The sequence below is a fragment of the Phytophthora parasitica genome (genome assembly GCF_000247585.1).
Source record: "Phytophthora parasitica INRA-310 unplaced genomic scaffold supercont2.33, whole genome shotgun sequence".
NCBI lineage: Eukaryota > Oomycota > Peronosporomycetes > Peronosporales > Peronosporaceae > Phytophthora > Phytophthora nicotianae.
The window spans coordinates 230,878-249,374 of NW_008649019.1; the positions used below are offsets into that span (position 1 = coordinate 230,878).

The 18,497-nt window shown below is 50.9% G+C and overlaps 9 protein-coding genes across 10 annotated transcripts; 6 read left to right on the plus strand and 3 right to left on the minus strand.

Annotated features, from left to right (window-relative positions):
• Positions 1-470: 470 nt before the first annotated feature.
• Positions 471-1,346, minus strand: PPTG_23220 (hypothetical protein). The gene is made up of 2 exons (XM_008909238.1): positions 744-1,346; positions 471-667 (listed from the first exon to the last, which is right to left on the minus strand). Exon 1 carries the CDS (start codon positions 1,283-1,285, stop codon positions 857-859), a length of 429 nt encoding a protein of 142 aa, XP_008907486.1. The 5' UTR covers positions 1,286-1,346; the 3' UTR covers positions 471-667; positions 744-856.
• Positions 1,347-2,211: 865 nt separating this feature from the next.
• PPTG_13512 (hypothetical protein) lies at positions 2,212-3,459 on the plus strand (the record flags this gene model as incomplete). The annotated part of the gene is made up of 1 exon (XM_008909239.1): positions 2,212-3,459. One exon carries the CDS (start codon positions 2,212-2,214, stop codon positions 3,457-3,459), a length of 1,248 nt encoding a protein of 415 aa, XP_008907487.1.
• A 311-nt stretch (positions 3,460-3,770) lies between these two features.
• PPTG_13513 (hypothetical protein) lies at positions 3,771-4,649 on the plus strand (the record flags this gene model as incomplete). The annotated part of the gene is made up of 1 exon (XM_008909240.1): positions 3,771-4,649. The coding sequence occupies one exon, from the start codon at positions 3,771-3,773 to the stop codon at positions 4,647-4,649; it is 879 nt and encodes a 292-aa protein (XP_008907488.1).
• A 439-nt stretch (positions 4,650-5,088) lies between these two features.
• Positions 5,089-6,739, plus strand: PPTG_13514. Of its 2 annotated transcripts, XM_008909242.1 has the most exons (3): positions 5,140-5,319; positions 5,392-6,188; positions 6,269-6,702. In XM_008909242.1, the coding sequence occupies exons 1-3, from the start codon at positions 5,182-5,184 to the stop codon at positions 6,273-6,275; spliced, it is 942 nt and encodes a 313-aa protein (XP_008907490.1). In that variant the 5' UTR covers positions 5,140-5,181; the 3' UTR covers positions 6,276-6,702. The 2 variants fall into 2 exon arrangements, with proteins under 2 accessions (XP_008907489.1, XP_008907490.1); XM_008909241.1 differs by having other exon boundaries at positions 5,089-5,319; positions 5,392-6,739.
• A 366-nt stretch (positions 6,740-7,105) lies between these two features.
• Positions 7,106-11,170, plus strand: PPTG_23221 (hypothetical protein). The gene is made up of 7 exons (XM_008909243.1): positions 7,106-7,938; positions 8,001-8,204; positions 8,267-8,854; positions 8,921-9,277; positions 9,337-9,497; positions 9,569-10,162; positions 10,225-11,170. Exons 1-7 carry the CDS (start codon positions 7,141-7,143, stop codon positions 11,114-11,116), a joined length of 3,594 nt encoding a protein of 1,197 aa, XP_008907491.1. The 5' UTR covers positions 7,106-7,140; the 3' UTR covers positions 11,117-11,170.
• On the minus strand, positions 9,981-12,280 carry PPTG_13517 (hypothetical protein). Its single transcript, XM_008909244.1, has 3 exons — positions 12,165-12,280; positions 11,971-12,102; positions 9,981-11,909 (listed from the first exon to the last, which is right to left on the minus strand). Exons 1-3 carry the CDS (start codon positions 12,258-12,260, stop codon positions 11,214-11,216), a joined length of 924 nt encoding a protein of 307 aa, XP_008907492.1. The 5' UTR covers positions 12,261-12,280; the 3' UTR covers positions 9,981-11,213.
• Positions 12,281-12,347: 67 nt separating this feature from the next.
• Positions 12,348-13,007, plus strand: PPTG_13518 (hypothetical protein). Its single transcript, XM_008909245.1, has one exon. It carries the CDS (start codon positions 12,374-12,376, stop codon positions 12,917-12,919), a length of 546 nt encoding a protein of 181 aa, XP_008907493.1. The 5' UTR covers positions 12,348-12,373; the 3' UTR covers positions 12,920-13,007.
• Positions 13,008-13,011: 4 nt separating this feature from the next.
• PPTG_13519 (hypothetical protein) lies at positions 13,012-15,233 on the plus strand (the record flags this gene model as incomplete). The annotated part of the gene is made up of 4 exons (XM_008909246.1): positions 13,012-14,563; positions 14,625-14,680; positions 14,780-14,871; positions 14,955-15,233. The coding sequence occupies exons 1-4, from the start codon at positions 13,074-13,076 to the stop codon at positions 15,231-15,233; spliced, it is 1,917 nt and encodes a 638-aa protein (XP_008907494.1). The 5' UTR covers positions 13,012-13,073.
• Positions 15,221-17,087, minus strand: PPTG_13520 (2-amino-3-ketobutyrate coenzyme A ligase). The gene is made up of 3 exons (XM_008909247.1): positions 16,024-17,087; positions 15,836-15,941; positions 15,221-15,758 (listed from the first exon to the last, which is right to left on the minus strand). The coding sequence occupies exons 1-3, from the start codon at positions 17,034-17,036 to the stop codon at positions 15,636-15,638; spliced, it is 1,242 nt and encodes a 413-aa protein (XP_008907495.1). The 5' UTR covers positions 17,037-17,087; the 3' UTR covers positions 15,221-15,635.
• Positions 17,088-18,497: the final 1,410 nt, after the last annotated feature.

Below are 18,497 nucleotides of genomic sequence, written 5' to 3' on the forward strand. Positions count from 1 at the left end.
TATTTATATTAATTGACTGCCCAAGGTGCTAATAAATAATGCCATCTTGGTTATTGATAACTAAATAATGGTGCGTTCAACTTATGCTTGTATTGATTGACATGTAAGGCAACTGCTTGATGAGTTGGTCTACCGTAGAAACCGCCCAAAAACGGGCGTTTTCTCGTAAGAAGAGAATCATTTCCAGCGCAATGGGCTGCAAGCCATTCGTTCATGCCGAGTGGCCTGCGGGCAACACTTAAGAACTGCTCCACCTTGTTCGAGGTAGCTGGTATGCTACCAACGAGACGGTAACCAGCCTCTCTAGCTTCGAGACAGCGGCGCTTCTTGAGGCGCTGCTCAAGAGACTCCACCTCGGCACCTTCGACCTTGTTGTTCGAGACCCGGCCCGACAGGAGAAAAGGACGAAGGGCCAGCTTCTCTACAGTGGTGAGGCACTGTAGAGAAGCTGGCCCTTCGTCCTTTATTTTAGCACCCGGACACAGCCCGATTCAAAGTCAGGGCTGTGAACAATGCTCGCCCGAGGGCCTGTATACATATATAGTAGTCAGTAAATAGCACAAAAGCAATAGTAACTTGACAAAACGTCCCGATGTGATGCATCATCGCGAAAGTTGACCCCCAGCGAGTATCCTGGCGAATTATTGGTCGAAGCGGAGTCTCAAACCTAGTAAAATACAGAAAATAGTATTAGTCAAACGGATATTTGTGCTAATATCGATAGTAATATCAATTGTACTTACCGAAGTTTCGCTTACTGTTTCAGCGTCCGCAACTTCGACACCAGGGCTTGCACAGCAGATGAGTCTTCATCGTGTTAGTGAGGTGTTGCTGGACGGCCCGGGTAAGTCGGTGACTAGCGCAATTGATTAACGGCACTTGCATAATGCTTGTCAGAGTTCTGTTCGCCGAATCGGTGTCTCCAAGCAAATACTTGCAGCAGCTTAGTTCTTTCCCAAAATCTCGTTCGAGCATACCAGCCAGAAACTCCGGCAGACAGGTCCCTGCCCGGCTCGTTAATGACAAGGTCCATGCAGGAGCGTTGAGCTTTGGACCGCTTTGTAGGCAATGGCCTGATCACAACCGATCGTTTTATTGCGCTCTGAGAGCGCGTTTTTCTCGCAATCGACTCCGAGGCGGACATAGCATTTGGTGTTGCTATTGCGGCTGGGGTCGCAACAGGTCTTGCCGATGATGTACTGGCAGGAGTGGAAGCGGGGTTTACCCCAGAGGATATTAAGAGCGGTGATGCCGATGGACCCGCGCTGCTTGATAGTGTTCGCATTTGAAGAGGTGGCTACCAATAATTACAGCGGGCAGCGTCTCGGTGGCGCTGTTGTTGTAGGCGGCCCTGCAGAACTTGCACTCAGTATGATTGTACCCACCTTTTGCCCTACCGAATTCGGTTAGAGGCACAAAGTGCGCTCCTTCTGGGCATCCTGGCCGACCTCCTCGATGACCAGGCATCTTCTCGTTGAGCGTGGGCGAGATTGCGTAGTGAGCACTAGTATAATACTTGAAGTTAGTAAACTAACTTAAACAGTGTGGTCCACTCTTAAAACGTGGGCTCCCGGCCCGGTCATAGCCGAACGGCAGAAGCACCGTGACGAAAATACGTTCGGCCAAATGATAAACAGAAAAGTTTCGGCCGCACTGCCAACACTATGTGGTGCTCTATGACTGGGAGCTATTACGTATAACACAGCGCTGCCGGTCTTCGAGAAAGGCCATGTCATCCTCCACAAAAACTCGCAATTTTTGATTTTTAAAATTTATTTAAACTTAAATTTGATGTCTTCCACCACCACAGCTTTGACATTATCATCATATTTTCCGCAAGAGCTCGCGATATTCCACCACCAATGCTTCGCGTCGTTGACACTATCCCCAATCTGTGAACGACCGATGGTCTCAAGTATCTTGAGTCAAGTTTTTTTGGAGGTAGGCCTGGGAGCAAGTTCGGCAAGTTGGTTGGAATCCCTCTTGGACATGGGCTGTGAAAACTGCGTATTGTAGTTCTAGCAATCGTAAACCCGGCCGATCAGCGATACCAGGCGACAATTTGTTGTTATCGCCTCACACTACTCTTCCAATCTACCTCGATGATGCGATCGGATACTTTGCTGTAAGCTACTCGGTCTCTGATTGGTCCATTCATTTAACACCAAATTTGCACACATTTCCGCCAGCAATCTCCATTTCACTGTCATCATGGCGGAGCAGCTCGCTAAACGCCTCAACGGCTTCGACCAGCCCACGGTTTGGCATGAGTTCACGCCTCTGGCTCTGGAGCATAAAGCTGTGAACTTGGGCCAGGGTTTCCCGGACTGGCGCTGCGAAGATTTTGTCAAGCAGGCGGCCAAGGACGCGCTGGATGCCGATTTCAACCAGTACGCGCGACCACAGGGCCACAAAAAGCTCGTTGAGGTGTTGGCTAAAAAATACTCGAAGGAATTGAACCGCGAGATCAACTGGACCAATGAGATTGCTGTTGGTGTTGGCGCCACGGAGACCATCTACGCTGCTGTAAACTCTTTCGTGCAGCCTGGAGACGAGGTGGTCGTGTTTGAGCCAGCATTCGATATCTACACCGCCCAGGTGCAGATGGCCGGTGGTGTGTGCCGTTATGTGCCGCTGCACGTGCGCACATGCGACCAGACTGGTGCCAAGGAGTTTTACATTGATGAGCCCACGCTGGCGGCAGCGTTCTCGTCGAAAACGCGAGCGGTGCTGTTGAACAACCCACACAACCCGACGGGTAAAGTGTTCACGGAGGAAGAGCTGGAAATCATTGCCAAGTACGTCCGTCAGTACCCGCGCGTCATCATTATTTCGGACGAAGTGTACGAACACATTCTGTTCGATGGCAAGAAGCATGTGCGGATCGCCAACATTGACGGCATGTGGGAGCGTACTCTGACGGTCTCGAGTGCAGGCAAGACGTTTTCCGTAACTGGATGGAAGGTGGGTTGGGCCATTGGCCCCAGCAATTTGATTAAGGGCATCTACCTTGCAAACAACTGGATCCAATTCAGTGTGGCCACACCTTTTCAGGAGGCTGTCGCCAACATGCTGGAGCTCGCCGAGAAACCGTACAAAGGATTCCCGACTTTCTATGCCTTCGTCGCCGACCAGTACAAGCAAAAGCGCGATCGTCTCAGCCGCGCGTTGGCTGATGTTGGTATCATCCCGATCACGCCAGGCGGTGGCATCTTCCTGTATTCGGACATTTCTGCCGTTAAAGTGCCCGAAAGCTTTATTGAGCCGGGTATGTCGTACGACTGGGCGTTCTGCCGCTGGCTTACCATCACCAAGGGCGTAACGGCGATTCCAACCTCTGCTTTCTTTTGCGCCGAAAACAAATCAGAGGGCAGCCAGTGGGCACGTTTTGCGTACTGCAAGACTGACGAAGCCATCGAAGAGGCCATTAAGCGCCTCGTCAAGATCCACGAGCCATAGGAGGCACCAGCGAAGTAGTGAAGTCGAGCGTGCTACTTGCGTACACTTACTAGCTGGTACCATGCTTGCCACGTTAAAAGGCTGGAGAAAACTGATCGAGTAACCAGATTATCGATCGATGCGCGCAACGTGTCAAAACATGAAAGCTGTTGAACTTGCCTATCATTTTGATTGCCATCCAGACTGGATTCCAGTAGCCATGTATAGCAGATCACCCGAGCTATTTGCAGAGCATCATTCTTTTCATGATTGATTTGCTGCCCGCTTCCTCGTGTCGGTAGCGGCGTTTGCTCTCTCTGCATACAGTACTTATGGCTGCTTCAACATTTCTCTTAGCGCTGTTAGTTGTGTCCGGTGTTCGAGGCCAGTCAAGCTCATCTTCGTCCAGCTTGAAAGGAGCAGAAGTATCGGTGGTGAATACTACAAACATCACCGACACCTGCAGCCAGGACGAGTACACCAGTGACTGCTGGTATCCTGTGGACTGCAAGATATGCCTCTCACGTACTGGTTGTGCTGTCGAAGTCTCAACTGGTCGCTGCGTATCGAGCTCCAGTGCATTCGTAACTGAGTCTTCTTCGAGCGAGCTTTCTAATGCACCGTACTTCATCAGCGGGGAGGTCAAGTACTGCAGCAAAATCGACCCAGCATGTTTCACGTGCCGCCGCGGCAACGCACCTGCAATTTGCTTGGGCTCCTCCGGTTGCGTTTGTGTTTCCCAATGCGAGCACATCTCGACACAACCCACGAAATGCAAGCCTGGAGCCATCAGTAGCGTGAGCTACGGCGCCCTCATTGCAGCGGCGGCCGTGCTGTTTCCGCTCGTCATGTACATGCTCGTCAAGGGCAGTAGTATTAGCCGCCTTCTGCGTCGAAAAGAGAAAACTCAACGCAATCTGCCCGGCCGCCTTAAGCTCGATGCCTGGCGCAACCACCTCAACGAGCGCGCCGATCCTGTGAACGAGCGCTTTACCGATCTCGAGTTGCGCTCGTGCTTCGTACCCATGGAAAGCGGCAGACGTCCGCACCTGCGGGCTGGGGACGACGCTGCAGAGACCGGCGATCACGTTGAAGCTGGTGACAGCGATGTCACGCGGGCCGTCGCTGTCACTGACATGCCATTCTCGCCGACTGAGGACCGCGCTAGAGAAGAGAAGATCGAGGATCAACCGGGAGCGGAACTAGTGTAGACATACCTAGAGCACACTTGTAGACGTATGAGCGCAATGAGCTTTGACCATGGGAAGTGCTGTTGATCGAAGATCATTAGCAGCAGCTGGACAAAACATTTGCCAATTCTCGTTGAAGAAACAATTATTGCGCACTATTCTGATTATGAATCAGCCCACTCTATGTTAATCCGATTGCGCGTCACTTCAAGGGTATCACAGTTGAGTGGCCTTGTGCTACTTGCCCTTTCCAATTTATGCCACTAAACTGTTATAGCAATTGTTTAAGTTTGAAAATAGCTGTACAGACTGAAATGCTACATTATTTTGCAGAGTCTAACCGTAATCAGTATTCGGCGCGTCACGACGATTAGCACCAATCAGATCTACCAGGAGATGGGTACAGCATCCCTTCAAGGTCAGTACTGTACTTTTGGTGATGTACATTTTTGGGGGAGAAGTTAGAAATCCACCGCACTGAACATGCGGCCAACGTTGACACTTTCCATTTTGAAAGATCGGCGTGAAGGTACGCAAACTTGGTAATACGGCAATGATCCGCTTCAAGACAACGGCAATACTGGCTGCGCTGGCGCTCGGCTCAGCGCTTGGCGACACGTGCAGCCTGATCAACGACGCCTTCTCCGCATGCCAGCTCTCCGCCATGTGCTCTCAGTGCGTCGCGACCTCGGTACGTTCGCTCCTACTTCCCCCCCTCGATATAATGCCATGCAACTAATTTCCTTTCCCCTTTCACTAACAGGGATGTGAGTACAACCTCATGGACGGCACGTGCACGACCGCGCCAGTTTCCAACTCGTCAGCGGCAACGACATACTGCAGCGCTAGCGACAGCGTCTGTGCCTCCTGTACTGTTAGCTCCTCCAAGCCGACGTGCACCGGCGAGGACAGCACTTGCATTTGTCCGTCACTTTGTGATATCGTGTCACCGGCTTCGTCTTCCGATGAATGTAGTAGTCGCAGCGGCGATACTGCTGCCTCCACAAAAAGCGACAGCCAGGGCTTCGATATGATGTACCTGGCCGTGGCATTCGGCGCGCTATGCATCATGGTCATGCTTTACATGCAGCGAAAGTGCGCAGAGAAACGTGGGGAACATCAACTGAGCCTCGTCCGACAAGAATTGGAGTCGAGGCGGGAGCAACGTCGTCGCGAGCGCGAGATGCTCCGTGCGAGACGCCCCCAGCTGTCACTGAACTTGGAAACGTGGCGCGATAACATCGAGCTGCACAAACCACAAATGTCTAAGGTCGAGCTCGAGACGTGCTACTACCTCATGATGCAGGACGACAAGAAAAAAGATGGCAAAAAGAGCAGCGAACAGTGGGACAGTGCTTCGGATGGAGATGTGAAGGTTGGAATAGGCGCAACTACGTCTCCAATTGCCAGTGGAGTATCGGATCCAACATCACTTCAGAGTCCTATGCCATCGATGGCTCCGTATTTTGCTATGCGTGAGGAGTACCCGAGCAACACAAAGACGGACGGCTCTGACAGCGGTTCCGAAATTGCTTCCATAGCGGACGAGGACGAAGAGAAGTATGAGGTTGCCATCGATGTTGATCGTTCCGCTGCCAGGAGATAACTTACTTTACGTTATGGTGTGGTGTAATTCTCAGAAAGTGAGATTTTGGTCGAAGTTGCAGCATCAGCTTAACTTGATATGAAAGCAAAATGCTGGGTCACGAGTACTGTGCATTAACTCCGTAGCTTGCGGGTTTTGCTTTGACTATAGACACGATACATCCCTCGTCAGGATGACTGAGCCCAATGCTGCAACAGCCGAAGACAGCTTCATCTGATGCCTGATGACGAGCTTTCCGGTGTTGCAGCGACATAGTGGGCAGCTCCAGCGCAGCTGGAGTACACAGGAAAGCCGCCCTCCGTGGGACCACAAGCTGGCACGAAATCAAAGTTATACTCCCCACCGGGGAGTCCCCGGCTACGGCTGAGCGCTCGCTCAGCTAACTAAACGACATTCAGCGTCGCTGAGTTGCCGGTTGAGTTAAAGTGGTGTATTAATAACGATCAGGTTGACTGAATATGGTCCCAAAAAAATGACTAAATGTTTGATCGGACCAATCTGGTCATTTAAGCAAAGAATGCAGTCGTTTTCCGGATAGCGGGTTCGCACGCCGAAGGCGACAACAGCATGGATGGCTGCGGCGACGACAGGTTCGAATAAGCCGCTGTGGGATGCTAGATTAGCGATTTTTAACTGATCTCGGGCATGGCTTGCAGTAACCCTGCCAGTTGGACCTCTGCTTAAATATCAAAGTATGACGTTTTTTTTTGTTTTTTCTTGCCATATCAAATTTATTCATGCTGTCGCTAGATTTTCTTGCTGTTGCCCCGCGCTTGGTTTCGATTATTAAGCATTCAAGTGCTCTTTGGCGATGAACGTCACGCCCTTTCAAGCCAACCCGATTTGGTTTGCAATAAAATGACGAAACGGTAGTAATTACTCTTTGTCGGAGCGTATCGTGTATCAATGGAGCCTCTGTCAGCCATGGGTGGCCGCGTAGTGCCCAAATTGCATTTGATCAACGTTGGCGCCGACTCCGATACCCGCTACTCCAACCACACTCCTAGTGGTGGATCGGTTAGCGAGCGCCTTTCTCATCGACCATCTCGACGGCAACCAGAAACACCGACAACGTCGAGGGTGGGGAAGGTCATGCCTACGCGTGTGTCGGGGGCTTCCATGGAGTTCCTGGAGACTGCTGTACTCCCACCTATGCAGCTCCGACCAGCAGCAGCCACGCCAAGTACCAGCTCGTCATCATCTCGTCAAGCCAAACAAGCGATAGAAGCCGATTCGACTTCAGGCAGCAAGAATCATCGAGACAGTGAGGCGGAGTTCCAAGTGCTACACCCAGCAATTGATAAAATGGCAGACGAACGTGGTGAAGACTTGGCGCGTCTCTTGCTGAGTCGATGGTCGATTCACTCGGGCGAGGAGCAATTCGCTTCGATATCGCTGTTTTGTGAGATGAAGTTGAACGAAGCGAAGCGCATGGCATCGTGGGCTGAAGCCCCCAATCGATTCTACACCGTTGTGTGCTGCCAGTTACTCGAGAAGTACATTTCACGCATAGCGACGAGTAAAACATCTCACAACAACGTCGATCCAGTGGCGGCTACAGTTGGTCAGAGCATCGCGTTCTTACGAAGAATTCACGCCGAGTTGGTTGCGTCGATCTTCTTGCCCCCGACACAAACTCAAGTCCAAGATCACGCGGTCACAGGGGGTGGACTCGACTACGAACACCGCACACCCTACTTCACGGTACTGCCAATTTTGCATTAACTTCTTTTCTAAATTCCAACTTACGTTGATTTCTCGTCCAGGAATTCAAACGTCTTCGCCGTAAAACACAGGCACTAGTTACAACCGTAAGAGAACGCGAGAGTACACGGACGACACGTCAACAGCTACCCGGTAGAGTCAGCAAGCTCATAACTTATCTGGCCAAGCGACAAGATCGGCAAACTCTTGCTTTAACTTTCCGTGGTTGGGCGAACTCTATGGCTGCGCAGCGTCAGATTCGAGCTGTAAGCAATTCTCAGCTTTGGTTGCAATCTGTTCCTTACTTTCACTATATTGCTGTATCCAGCTCAAAATCCAAGCTTTTCAATGCATGCAAAAGACTAACCTCACCACGTGGTTTCGTGTCTGGCGGATCGAAGCACTAAGGAGAGCGTATCACCGAGAAAGTGCCGACTATCAAACGATGTTATCTGTCACAGCTGCATCCTTGAGTAGGAAGGATATCGCGATCGCGGAGGCCGAAGCTAAAGTCAAATCTATGGCAAGGATTATCGACAGCTTAACCGAATCCAACAAGCAGCTTTCGTATCGTGTGGATCACTTAGAAAACCTTTCAGCCGCTGCAGCCTTCGCTAGCGGCGGAGATGGAGGCGCTAATAACCACGGCTTAAGTGACAACGACAATGGAAGGCGACACGATAGTGACAACGGCAACTTCTCTCCTGGACGGAGACGCGAGGCAAACTATGAGCGCATCGACACTATGCTCAGCCAAGATGATGAACGCATGGATCGCACTAACCGTATGCTATTAGAAACCATGTTCGGAATGGCACGTATGGTTGAAACGTGCGCTATTCAAATGTCCAAAGACATGATGGACTCGCTCGAGTACCAACTTGACGGAAGTGTACTTCAGCACCTGGCCGAAATGGTACGTCACAGTGTTTCACTTTAAGCTTGGCTCTTCAGGTTAAATTGTTGTGGTGATCGTGGATAGATCCAGACAGAGAATGAGCTCAAAGCGAAGGCAGACGCAGCTGAAGGCTCGACGAGCCTCTCCTCCATACACTTCAGCAAAAGTATCGGTGGCCGCACATTGACAGCATTAACCACGACTCCCTCTCGTGCAGCAGCAGCAAGACCAGCACGTCCCAGTGCTGTGACTGTCCGCGATCTGGCTCAAATGCCAATCGATACATTGCTGTTATACTGGTTCCGCATGCACTTGAGTTTATCGTCGTCCGTGGAGAAACCTGCCGATCGAACCGTCAAGAATTTCACATCAGATCTCGCCGATGGTCGACGCATTTCCTTCCTGCTGCATCGGCTATTTCCTTCGTGGTTCGACGCCTCGGTACGGGTTCTTCCTATGCCGTATACTTGCTTGAAAGTAGGCTCACTGCTTCTCTGTAGATGGTTCACGAGCTCGACGTCGATCAAAGACTGCAAAACATCGCCACTTTCCACGAACGTGTTCAGCCACCATTACCACAAGTTGTCACCAGCGACAGCATCCACGCAGGTAGCGGCACAGAAAATATCACTTTCGTTGCCATGCTCTTCGGCACTGCCGTGTAAGTTCCCTGAAACCAGACGACACTAGCATTCATCACCTCACCTGACTTCACGCTGATCTTTAATCCAGGGGTACCGTTCGCAAGCTCAACATGGAGAAGCAGCGTGGGGATTTCCTTAATATCGTCACAGCCTGGAGGCGTGTTCGTGGTCTCCTACTCGAGGTGAAACGGATGAACGACAACTACGACGCGGGGATGGTTGCTCATCTTCTCAAAGAGATGCGAACGTGCGAGACGCTCTTCAAACAATTGCATTCCGAACTGAATCAAATCGCCGTGACATCGAATGAAGCTTCCAGTGCGCTCTCGCAGATCGCTTACAAAGTGCTTGCGATCACCTGGTCTTGTGTCCGTGCACGCGACATTCACCCGAACGCTCCTCTGGGACTTGTGGACGAGCGAACACACGAGCGTATACGCGAGTTCTCCCGTGTCGACAGCTCTTGCATTCGCAATCTCCTCGTTCACGACACCGAGATCGCTTTCAATCTGCTTAATCAATCTGTAGGCCGCAAAGGCTCCAGCACGACACAAGTTATGGTTACTGGGTCCACCATGCCACCGTTCGTACCCGAGCGAGATGTTGACATTGCTACAGCTGCTGTCCGACGTGCTCTGCTTGCTTATAGCAAGGATCTCAACGACATCTTCAAACATTACAGGTGCATTGTTAACACTTTGCTTGCTTGAACCATACTGACTAGAACTTGTGGCACTGATGCAGTGCGAGTGGCGGGGCTGGGAGCCTGGCGGCAATGAGCTTGACGGAGTTCAACAAGCTCATCAAGGACTGCTTCACTGGAGATAAACACATCACTCAACAAGTGGTTGATAACGTCTATAGAGCTGCTCTACACCTGGATTCAATTCTTTCTGGGGCAACGAATGAGCTTCCCTCGGGGATAACTGCAACATCTGTGATCCCAACAAAAGCGGCCGAAAACGGCTCCGATGAAGTGACCGAGGCGGAGCCAGAACTATCTGGTCGACAATTTGCAGATGCCCTTGTGCGACTAGCCGCGATAAAGTATGCCCCAATGCCAGCACCACGGGGTCCAGCACGGGGAGGCCATGCTCGTGCAGCACCAACGCCGACACTACCGCTGGACGAACGTTTTCGGTTGCTTATGGAACAAGATATTCTCCCAAACGCTCTGCGATCTCAGCGGGAACTCTTCCGTGCCGAAGTCGCACAACCAAAAGTACGCGAGGTCTTCCAGCGGCATAAGCCTGTTCTCCAGCGTATTTTCCGCTATTATGCATCCATGCACGCCATACGCGAGCAGAACTCGACCCTTTCGCTGTCTGCTTTCATTGTCATGGCGCGTGACTGCAAGCTCATCGGAAGCTTTGTGACGGAACATACACTCAAGCAAGTGCTCGTTAATCTGCAACGTGATGATGGCAGTTCTCCAGCACCAGCAACCGGAACAATAAGCACTGAAGCCGAACTGGAGATGCTGCGCGCAGACTTCAGCGACTTCCAAGAGGCACTTGCTGCACTCACCGAGTATGTGATCTGCAATCCATACGTCGCGTTACACAAGCGCGTCGATCAATTCTTGCAGGAAATGTTACTTCCCCGTGCTCGTCAAAAGAAGAAACCCGGTTATTAAGCAGCTCCTGAAGAACACACTACAAAATATAGACCCACACAAAATTTCGCCTACAACGCCGCACACGATTCCACTGCTTGTCCTTCAATGGTGCCACTTACAGCGCACCAATTTTTCTATTGTCCATTCTGCGTTTAAAGGCTTCGACGACGTTGTGCAGCAGCATGGCGATCGTCATTGGCCCCACGCCACCGGGCACAGGTGTTAGAGCCCCCGCCACTTCACAAGCTTCAGGAAGGTTAACGTCGCCAACAAGCTTGAAGCCGTCAGCGTTCTCCTCTCCGTGGAATTCACCATCCACATCGCGAACGAAATTGATACCAACGTCAATAACGGTGGCACCAGGTTTTAACCACTCACCCCGCACAAGATAGGGCTGCCCACATGCTGCCACTACCACATCCGCTTGACGCACGTACCTCGGCAGATCCACCGTCTTGGAGTGGCACAGAATCGTCGTAGCGTCTCGCTTCTGCAGCAGCATGCTCACCGGATTGCCCACCAAGTTGCTACGGCCAATGATCACCGCCGTTTTCCCACGCAATGGGGTCTGCTGTTCGTCCAGTAATGCCAATATCCCTTTCGCTGTGCATGGGATCAAGTACGGGTATCGTCCGCGCATGGCCAGCTCACCGGCGTTGAACGGGTGTAGGCCGTCCACGTCCTTGTCGTGCTGGATACGGTCGATGATCTGCTGTGCATTCAGCTGTGTGCCCGGTAGTGGTAGCTGCACTAGGATGCCGTCGATGGTTGGGTCCTCGTTCAGCTCCTCTACCTTTTGCACAACGGTGTCCTATGGGCACAATTCAGTGTCAACTTTTTGTGTGGTGACAATTCTCTGTATGGGCAGCTACCTGGGAGACATCCTCATCAAAGAGGAAGTTCTCAGAGCGGATGCCTGTGCGACGGCAGGCTGCGTTCTTGTTGCGCACGTATAGCGCCGAGTCTTTGCGATCCCCTACCATGATGAGCCCAAGTGCTGGTGCCTGCTCGACGGGAGCGTTAGAGAGGATGAACTTGCAATGCACTGGAGAAGAGTGACACGCACCCTTCCATGTTTGGCCGTTAGCGCCGCCACGTCGCCCTTGAGCGCTGCACGCAGCGCCTTGGCGATGACCTTGCCATCGATCACCCGCGCTGCCATTTTTTCGGTTTTGTGGCTCTTATTTTAACAATATCATCCATCAGACGAAAATTTCTTGTTTTACAACATGAAATTCACATTGCAATTAGATTTGAAAGCATACTTTAGCCGACATGACGCAACAGGTCCAGGTGGCGCGGACTGCTGCCGTGTGCGTGGAGGCACAGCTCCAGGGCGGTATTACTGTTGGTGAGCGCTGCGCCGTGCACCCTGGCGCATCTCTTCGCTCAACAGGCGGGCCTATTGTCCTGGGCGAGCGCTGCTTTGTGGAGGATGGCGCTGTGCTGGCCAACGACACGCCTGAAGACATGAAGATCGGCAGTGATAATCTGTTCGAGGGCGGCTGTGAGGTGCGAAGCCGAAGCGTGGGTAGCGGCAATTGGTTCGAGGCCAAGGCGCGGGCATTGGAGGGCTCTGTGATTGGCAACAACTGCCTCATCGGTAGTGGCGTCGTGGTAGCTGCTGGCGAGCGTGTGCCGGACAACTCGATCCTCGTCGCAGTGCAGACGCCGCAGGGTGACACACGCCGCGTCGTAAGAGAACAGAAGGATTATCTCGTCAAGACACACTCGGCTCTCATTCAGAAGTACGTCGATATTTTCCCAAGAGGGTCCAAGAGCCCCTACGCCCTTGAAAAACATCACGAACTGCGGCAATAATTTGGAGATTAATATACAAGAGAATAGAGAAAATAGTGGGTGGTGTACATGTCAAGTTGGTCGTTTATTTAACATCATGGCGGTTGGATCCTGGTTTTTTAGTGAACGGCCGCGATTGACACATGTAGCAATTTAGGATTGGAGCAGGGCGAAAATGGTGCGAAGATTGTGTGTTGCGGTTGCATTTTTCGCGCTGAGTGTGAGTGGAGAGGACATTGGGAGTGCAAGTGGGGCGGAAGAAAACACGACTGAGCCTGTACCGCAGGTAAATAGAACTCTAGAGGAGCTGCGATTCCCCGTGCTATTTGGCGCGATCGTCAACCGGTCGGTGGTGTTGGAGCATTTCGCAGAGACGCATGATTTACGCGTGAGTAGCATTGAGGAGGAGACGGTTGTAGATTTAGAAGTGGAGCTGGAGGCGGACGCATCGACCGTGAAGAGCTGCAACACGACAGCCAAGCCTTGTTCTGTTGAAGCTAACAATACCGAAATTGACGAAAATGCTCTTCCTCCGCCGTCATTGCAACCGACTGATCGCCTGGTTCGAGTCGATGACCTGAATATGTCCATTCTTTCATTCCAAGACGTGATTGATAGTCCTGTGGGGAGTGTTGCGGTGCTGCCGCTGTTCAAGCCTGTTGGCTCTGCTCGCGTCCTCTCGGGATTTGCGCGTGTGGAGATTATATCACCGAAAATGCTCGAGTTCGAACCTGCTACACCCCAGAGAAAAGAAGTCATTACAGCGTGGGTAGAAGAGAAAGCACGCTTGAAAGCAGAAAGAGAAGCTCGCGAGCTGGAAATCGCGAATAATAAGGTGTTGCAGGAGAAGTTGGCAGAGGAGCGTCGTGTGGCCGAAGGTCTTGCGAGGAAAGAGCAGGAGCTATTAGAGAAGCTAGACAAGGAGGAATACGAGCGGACACGCATGACCCCACATAATCTCGCGACAGGAAAACGCCGGGACGGGTGGGAGTTCCGATATGAGGTTGAGTTTACGACGAAAGGCCCTATCGGACTGTACTGGGATCTAAACACAAGAGACAAAGCTGTAGTGAGTCACTTAGAGCCCAAACTACCCGCACACAAGCTGAATGTGATCGCACCGCGTGACCAACTAATTTCTCTCAATGGAGTTGACACTTCAAAGATGGGACCCGAACAAGTTGTGGAAGTGTATCTGAGCTCGACGTACCCTCGTAAAATGGTGTTCCTGGTTCAAATGTCAGCAGAGCGTGCAGCAGCCAAAACTGCCGATAAAAACCCTGTTAAGCGAGTAGTAATGAACTGGACATTAGCTTTCGATGCTCCAGAGATATTACGGGGTTGGGAAGTTCGACTGCACCTTGCCAGCTGGAGTACCCCACCTGAGATCAATGAAACCAACGCAAGTTTGCCGCTACAACTGGAGTTCGCGGCTCCAATAACTGGCTGCAATCAATTTCCAGAAGCTGCACAATCCTCTAACAATGACACTTCAGGCGTAGTATTTCTCGCTTATCGCGGGGCGTGCACACTTATTGAGAAGGCAACCCATGCTCAAACAGCCGACGGTAATGCTCTTCTAATCGTGAACAACGTTAATGGAGAAGGAAGATTTACTCCTACTGGAACTATTGTGGCAGAACATGTTAATCTCCCCGTCACTATGTAAGATTCGCATGTTATCGCGTTTCACCTGACAAACTAATGCTGTGTGTACTCTGTGCAGCATGGGAAAACTTGATGGAGAGCTTATCATGTCAGTAGTGGAGCACCACAAGACATGTATGTAATGACCCACGAGTGAGAACGTTCTACATGTAGTGAATACGAATTCCTACATGTAGAATTTCTAACATTTTTGTTTTGGCATTCTGGCTGCAGTGATTCGGATCTACGAAGAGAGACCTGATCAAATCCCAGTTCCACTTGTACAGCCCCCGAAGCTTACTAACCAGGAGCTGACGATCGCAAGGGTATGTAAATTGTGATGCAGCATGCTCATGAAATTCACCTTTAATACAACCAATTTACAGTTAATTATGCGTGTGTTTTCCAGGACGTGAAGAAGTCGGGCCGAAATATGACTTTCTGGTATATCAACGATGGAAACTCGAAGAAGGAAAATGGCAGTTTGTCTTCCTTCGCCGAATCGTACGAGTTTCAGGTCCTTCCTGCACTCTTCGGTGGCAAAATCCCCTCGTTACCTTTCCGCATCGTTGCAGCCTATCCACAAGAGACTGCGTGCAATCACAAAGGACTCGGAATCCTCGCCACTCGTGCAGTTGTCGTTGTCAAGCGCGGCGGATGCTCATTTGGAACAAAGCTCAGGTTATAGTTTGGACTGATTGATGAGAGATTCACTTATTCACTAACCTAATGTGTAGAGCGATTCAGCAAGTTGGTGGTGCCGGGATGCTTCTTGTCAACAGTGACGAGTCTCTTATTCCATTGATGACAGACTCAAGGGAGCTAGAAGGACTCGTGATTTGGGGTGCAAGGTCAGTTGTAGTCTCGATAGTTTCTACTTGTTGTTTACAGCTTTGCTGCTTTTTTTTTTTCTCTCTCTACGGGCTAAAGCACTTTTTGATCGCGATGCGTTGCAGCATCAATTTCATGAATGGCACCACAATCCTAGATGTTCTGGCCAAGAGCAAGAACCTCCCAACGCTTGTGAAAATAGCCGCTCGTGAAGATAGTCCAGCGAATGTTACCACTTCCAATTAGTTTTCAAAGCATTCTAGTTGATGACACCGCGCGCCTTGCCACACTCGATGAAAGCATCCACCGCCTTGTCGACGTCTTCAATGCGGTGAGCAGCCGAAAGCTGCACACGGATACGCGCCTGGCCCTTCGGCACAACCTGCAGAGCAAATTCAACAAGTAGAACGGTCAGACACTATCATTTCGCAGTTCATCCGTGAGCGTGAGTATTTGTACCGGGTAGCTGAAGCCAATTACGTAGATGCCGCGCTTGAGCATATCATCAGCCAATTCAGACGCAAGACGGGCATCGCCGAGCATCACAGGGGCGATCGGGTGGTCACTGCATAGTACAAGACATCGTACAACGTTATGAGAGTCAATACAACCTGATCGGAGCAAAAGAAACAGCATTTGCAACATACCGAGATCCCTTGAGAGTGAAGCCAGCGGCAGTCATGCGGTCGCGGAAGTGATGCGTGTTGGCACGGATCTTGTCAACGAACTCAGACGACTCGGTGAGCATTTCGAAGACCTTAAGCGACGCGCCAACCACAGACGGACCCAGCGAGTTGGAGAAGAGGTACGGGCGCGAGCGCTGGCGCAGTAGGTCCACAACCTCCTTGCGGCCCGTTGTGTATCCACCCGTGCTGCCACCCAGAGCCTTGCCCAGAGTAGAGTTGATCACATCCACCTTACCAGTGATGCCGCAGTATTCGTCACTACCGCGTCCAGTCGGTCCGAAAAAGCCCGTGGCGTGGCACTCGTCAATGAAGAGCTGGGCGTCGTACTTCTCGGCCAGAGCCACAATCTCCTGCAACGGAGCAACATCACCGTCCATACTGAAGACGCCATCGGTGGCGATGAGTCGCGTACGGCAGTGCTGCGTGTCCTTAAGCTTCTGCTCCAGGTCCGTCATGTCCATGTGCTTGAAGCGATGACGCTCGGCCTTGCAGAGTCTGATGCCGTCGATGATGCTGGCGTGGTTGAGCTCGTCGGTGAGGATTGCGTCCTCCTTGTTAAGCACAGCCTCGAAGAGTCCCGCATTAGCGTCGAAGCACGACGGGTACAGGATTGTGTCCTCAGTACCGTGGAAGGCCGAGATGGCGTCCTCCAGCTGCTTGTGGATGTCCTGCGTACCGCAGATGAAGCGTACAGAGCTGAGGCCAAATCCACGCTCTTTAAGCGTGTCGGCAGCCGCCTTCTCCACCGCCGGGTGGTTGCTCAATCCCAAGTAGTTGTTGGCGCAGAAGTTGAGCACAGTATCACCGTTCACGGAGATCTCTGCACCCTGCGGGGAAGCGATGACGCGCTCGTTCTTGTACGTGCCGGCGGTCTCGATCTCCGCCAGCTCATTGCGCAAGCGGTCCACAAAGCTGTTGCGCGTGGAGGTGGAAACGCAGCGGCGCAGAGAGGACGACAAGCGGGATGGCAACATGATCAGCAAGACCGAAGCTTCAGGAATGACCAAAATGACGTTTTGAATGCAGATTGGATGCCATCGAAACGCATCCAAACACGTGATTTTTCATCCAATCATATTTCCACAATAGTGATGTTGAAAATTTACATTTTCTGTATTGTCAAAAATCAAAGAACCAAATTGTGATTTTCAGCCGAACTCGTTATCTTACATGGAGCAAGCGACAACTTCGTCGTATCAGCCAAGAGGCTTAAAGAAGAGGTGAGCTGGATGCCATCAGAGACTCCAAAGTAAGCGAAAGCTGGTCGCATGCAAATTTCCTGAACGCAGCCGCGAGGCTCGAGCAACCATTCATTACCTTGTAGAGTAGCAATTTATAATTAACAAACTCATCAAATAGACCGTTATCCAGTGCGCGGCGTGCTTGTAACAATATTGCAAACGCTAGATCAGGTACCTAAATCATTAGAAAAAGAAGAAGAAGAAGCTCAAAGGCATGATCGAGGTGTATAATACATAGAAGCTTATAACAAAACAAAAAAAAAAACTATGGTTGTCACATACCTCAAACCAGTGGGCACTCATCAGCATTTTTTCCCAGACCTCAACGAACCGCAGTTTTTCGGCGTTACCATCAACTTCGTCACATTTTACTCGTTCTCTGAGCCGACATTTCCCCACTGAATATCGTTTGCAAATGCGTTTGATGGCAGCATACCCCTTATTGAGTTCGCGGATGAGATAGTCGAGCTTTCGTCATGGTTTCCAATCAAACAAACACGCGAAATGTCGGAATCTGGAAAGGACGTATTTCCGTCGACAGAGCCTCGTACATGGCCACCTTCCAGCCACTCATTAACACCCTCGGCAACTTAATATGACTCTTTGTATGGACTTGCTTGTTTTTATAATAAGTGACAATGAAAGCATATTTTGACCAATGATTCTTTATCCATGTATTTAACCGTTCAGATGGCTTGACATAAAAGCGGTCCAGCATCATATTTCAACCTTAATCTTTTGCTATCTCGTTTACTTAAATTAATCTAGAAAGATATCTCACCGTTTCAGCACATATATTCAGATCTGCCCAATCAACATATCTTAATCTCAAAATCTTTTGCCTAACTAGTCGTGTAACTGGACCGATTCCCGTAGCTAAAATCCGATAGATTTTCTTACTAAATTCTCTATGTATAAATTTTGTATAACCCGCAGTCAGAGGCCGTTCCAATAAATAAATCTATCGCTAGTAGTTGAAGTTGTGCCATTCCGCGCTCGTCGACAGAGCTGATAGCGCCCGACAAGACCGCCCTGCGTGGCAAGGCTTTTAGCAAGCGCCGGGCTACGCCCCCCGTGACTCGAAGAGCATAACTCAGGCTACGGCCAAGCGAGCATCTGCTAGTGCTGCCACGGCACGCTCAAACGGAAAGAAGATGAAAAGCAAACGTGCGACGAAGACGTCTCCTGCGGCAT

Bases quoted from the DNA above. Each gene is read 5' to 3' on its own strand.
- PPTG_13518 (XM_008909245.1), top strand. From the start codon at position 12,374: ATGACGCAACAGGTCCAGGTGGCGCGGACTGCTGCCGTGTGCGTGGAG.
- PPTG_13520 (XM_008909247.1), bottom strand. From the start codon at position 17,036: ATGTTGCCATCCCGCTTGTCGTCCTCTCTGCGCCGCTGCGTTTCCACC. The intron at 15,942-16,023 runs GTATGTTGCAAA...TGTACTATGCAG, and splicing joins TTCACTCTCAAGGGATCTCG to TGACCACCCGATCGCCCCTG. The intron at 15,759-15,835 runs GTACAAATACTC...TTTGCTCTGCAG, and splicing joins TAATTGGCTTCAGCTACCCG to GTTGTGCCGAAGGGCCAGGC.
- PPTG_23221 (XM_008909243.1), top strand. From the start codon at position 7,141: ATGGAGCCTCTGTCAGCCATGGGTGGCCGCGTAGTGCCCAAATTGCAT. The intron at 7,939-8,000 runs GTACTGCCAATT...TTTCTCGTCCAG, and splicing joins ACCGCACACCCTACTTCACG to GAATTCAAACGTCTTCGCCG. The intron at 8,855-8,920 runs GTACGTCACAGT...GATCGTGGATAG, and splicing joins TTCAGCACCTGGCCGAAATG to ATCCAGACAGAGAATGAGCT.
- PPTG_13514 (XM_008909241.1), top strand. From the start codon at position 5,182: ATGATCCGCTTCAAGACAACGGCAATACTGGCTGCGCTGGCGCTCGGC. The intron at 5,320-5,391 runs GTACGTTCGCTC...TTTCACTAACAG, and splicing joins CTCAGTGCGTCGCGACCTCG to GGATGTGAGTACAACCTCAT.
- PPTG_23220 (XM_008909238.1), bottom strand. From the start codon at position 1,285: ATGCGAACACTATCAAGCAGCGCGGGTCCATCGGCATCACCGCTCTTA.
- PPTG_13517 (XM_008909244.1), bottom strand. From the start codon at position 12,260: ATGGCAGCGCGGGTGATCGATGGCAAGGTCATCGCCAAGGCGCTGCGT. The intron at 12,103-12,164 runs GTGCGTGTCACT...CCCGTCGAGCAG, and splicing joins TAACGGCCAAACATGGAAGG to GCACCAGCACTTGGGCTCAT. The intron at 11,910-11,970 runs GTAGCTGCCCAT...TTGTGCCCATAG, and splicing joins TTGATGAGGATGTCTCCCAG to GACACCGTTGTGCAAAAGGT.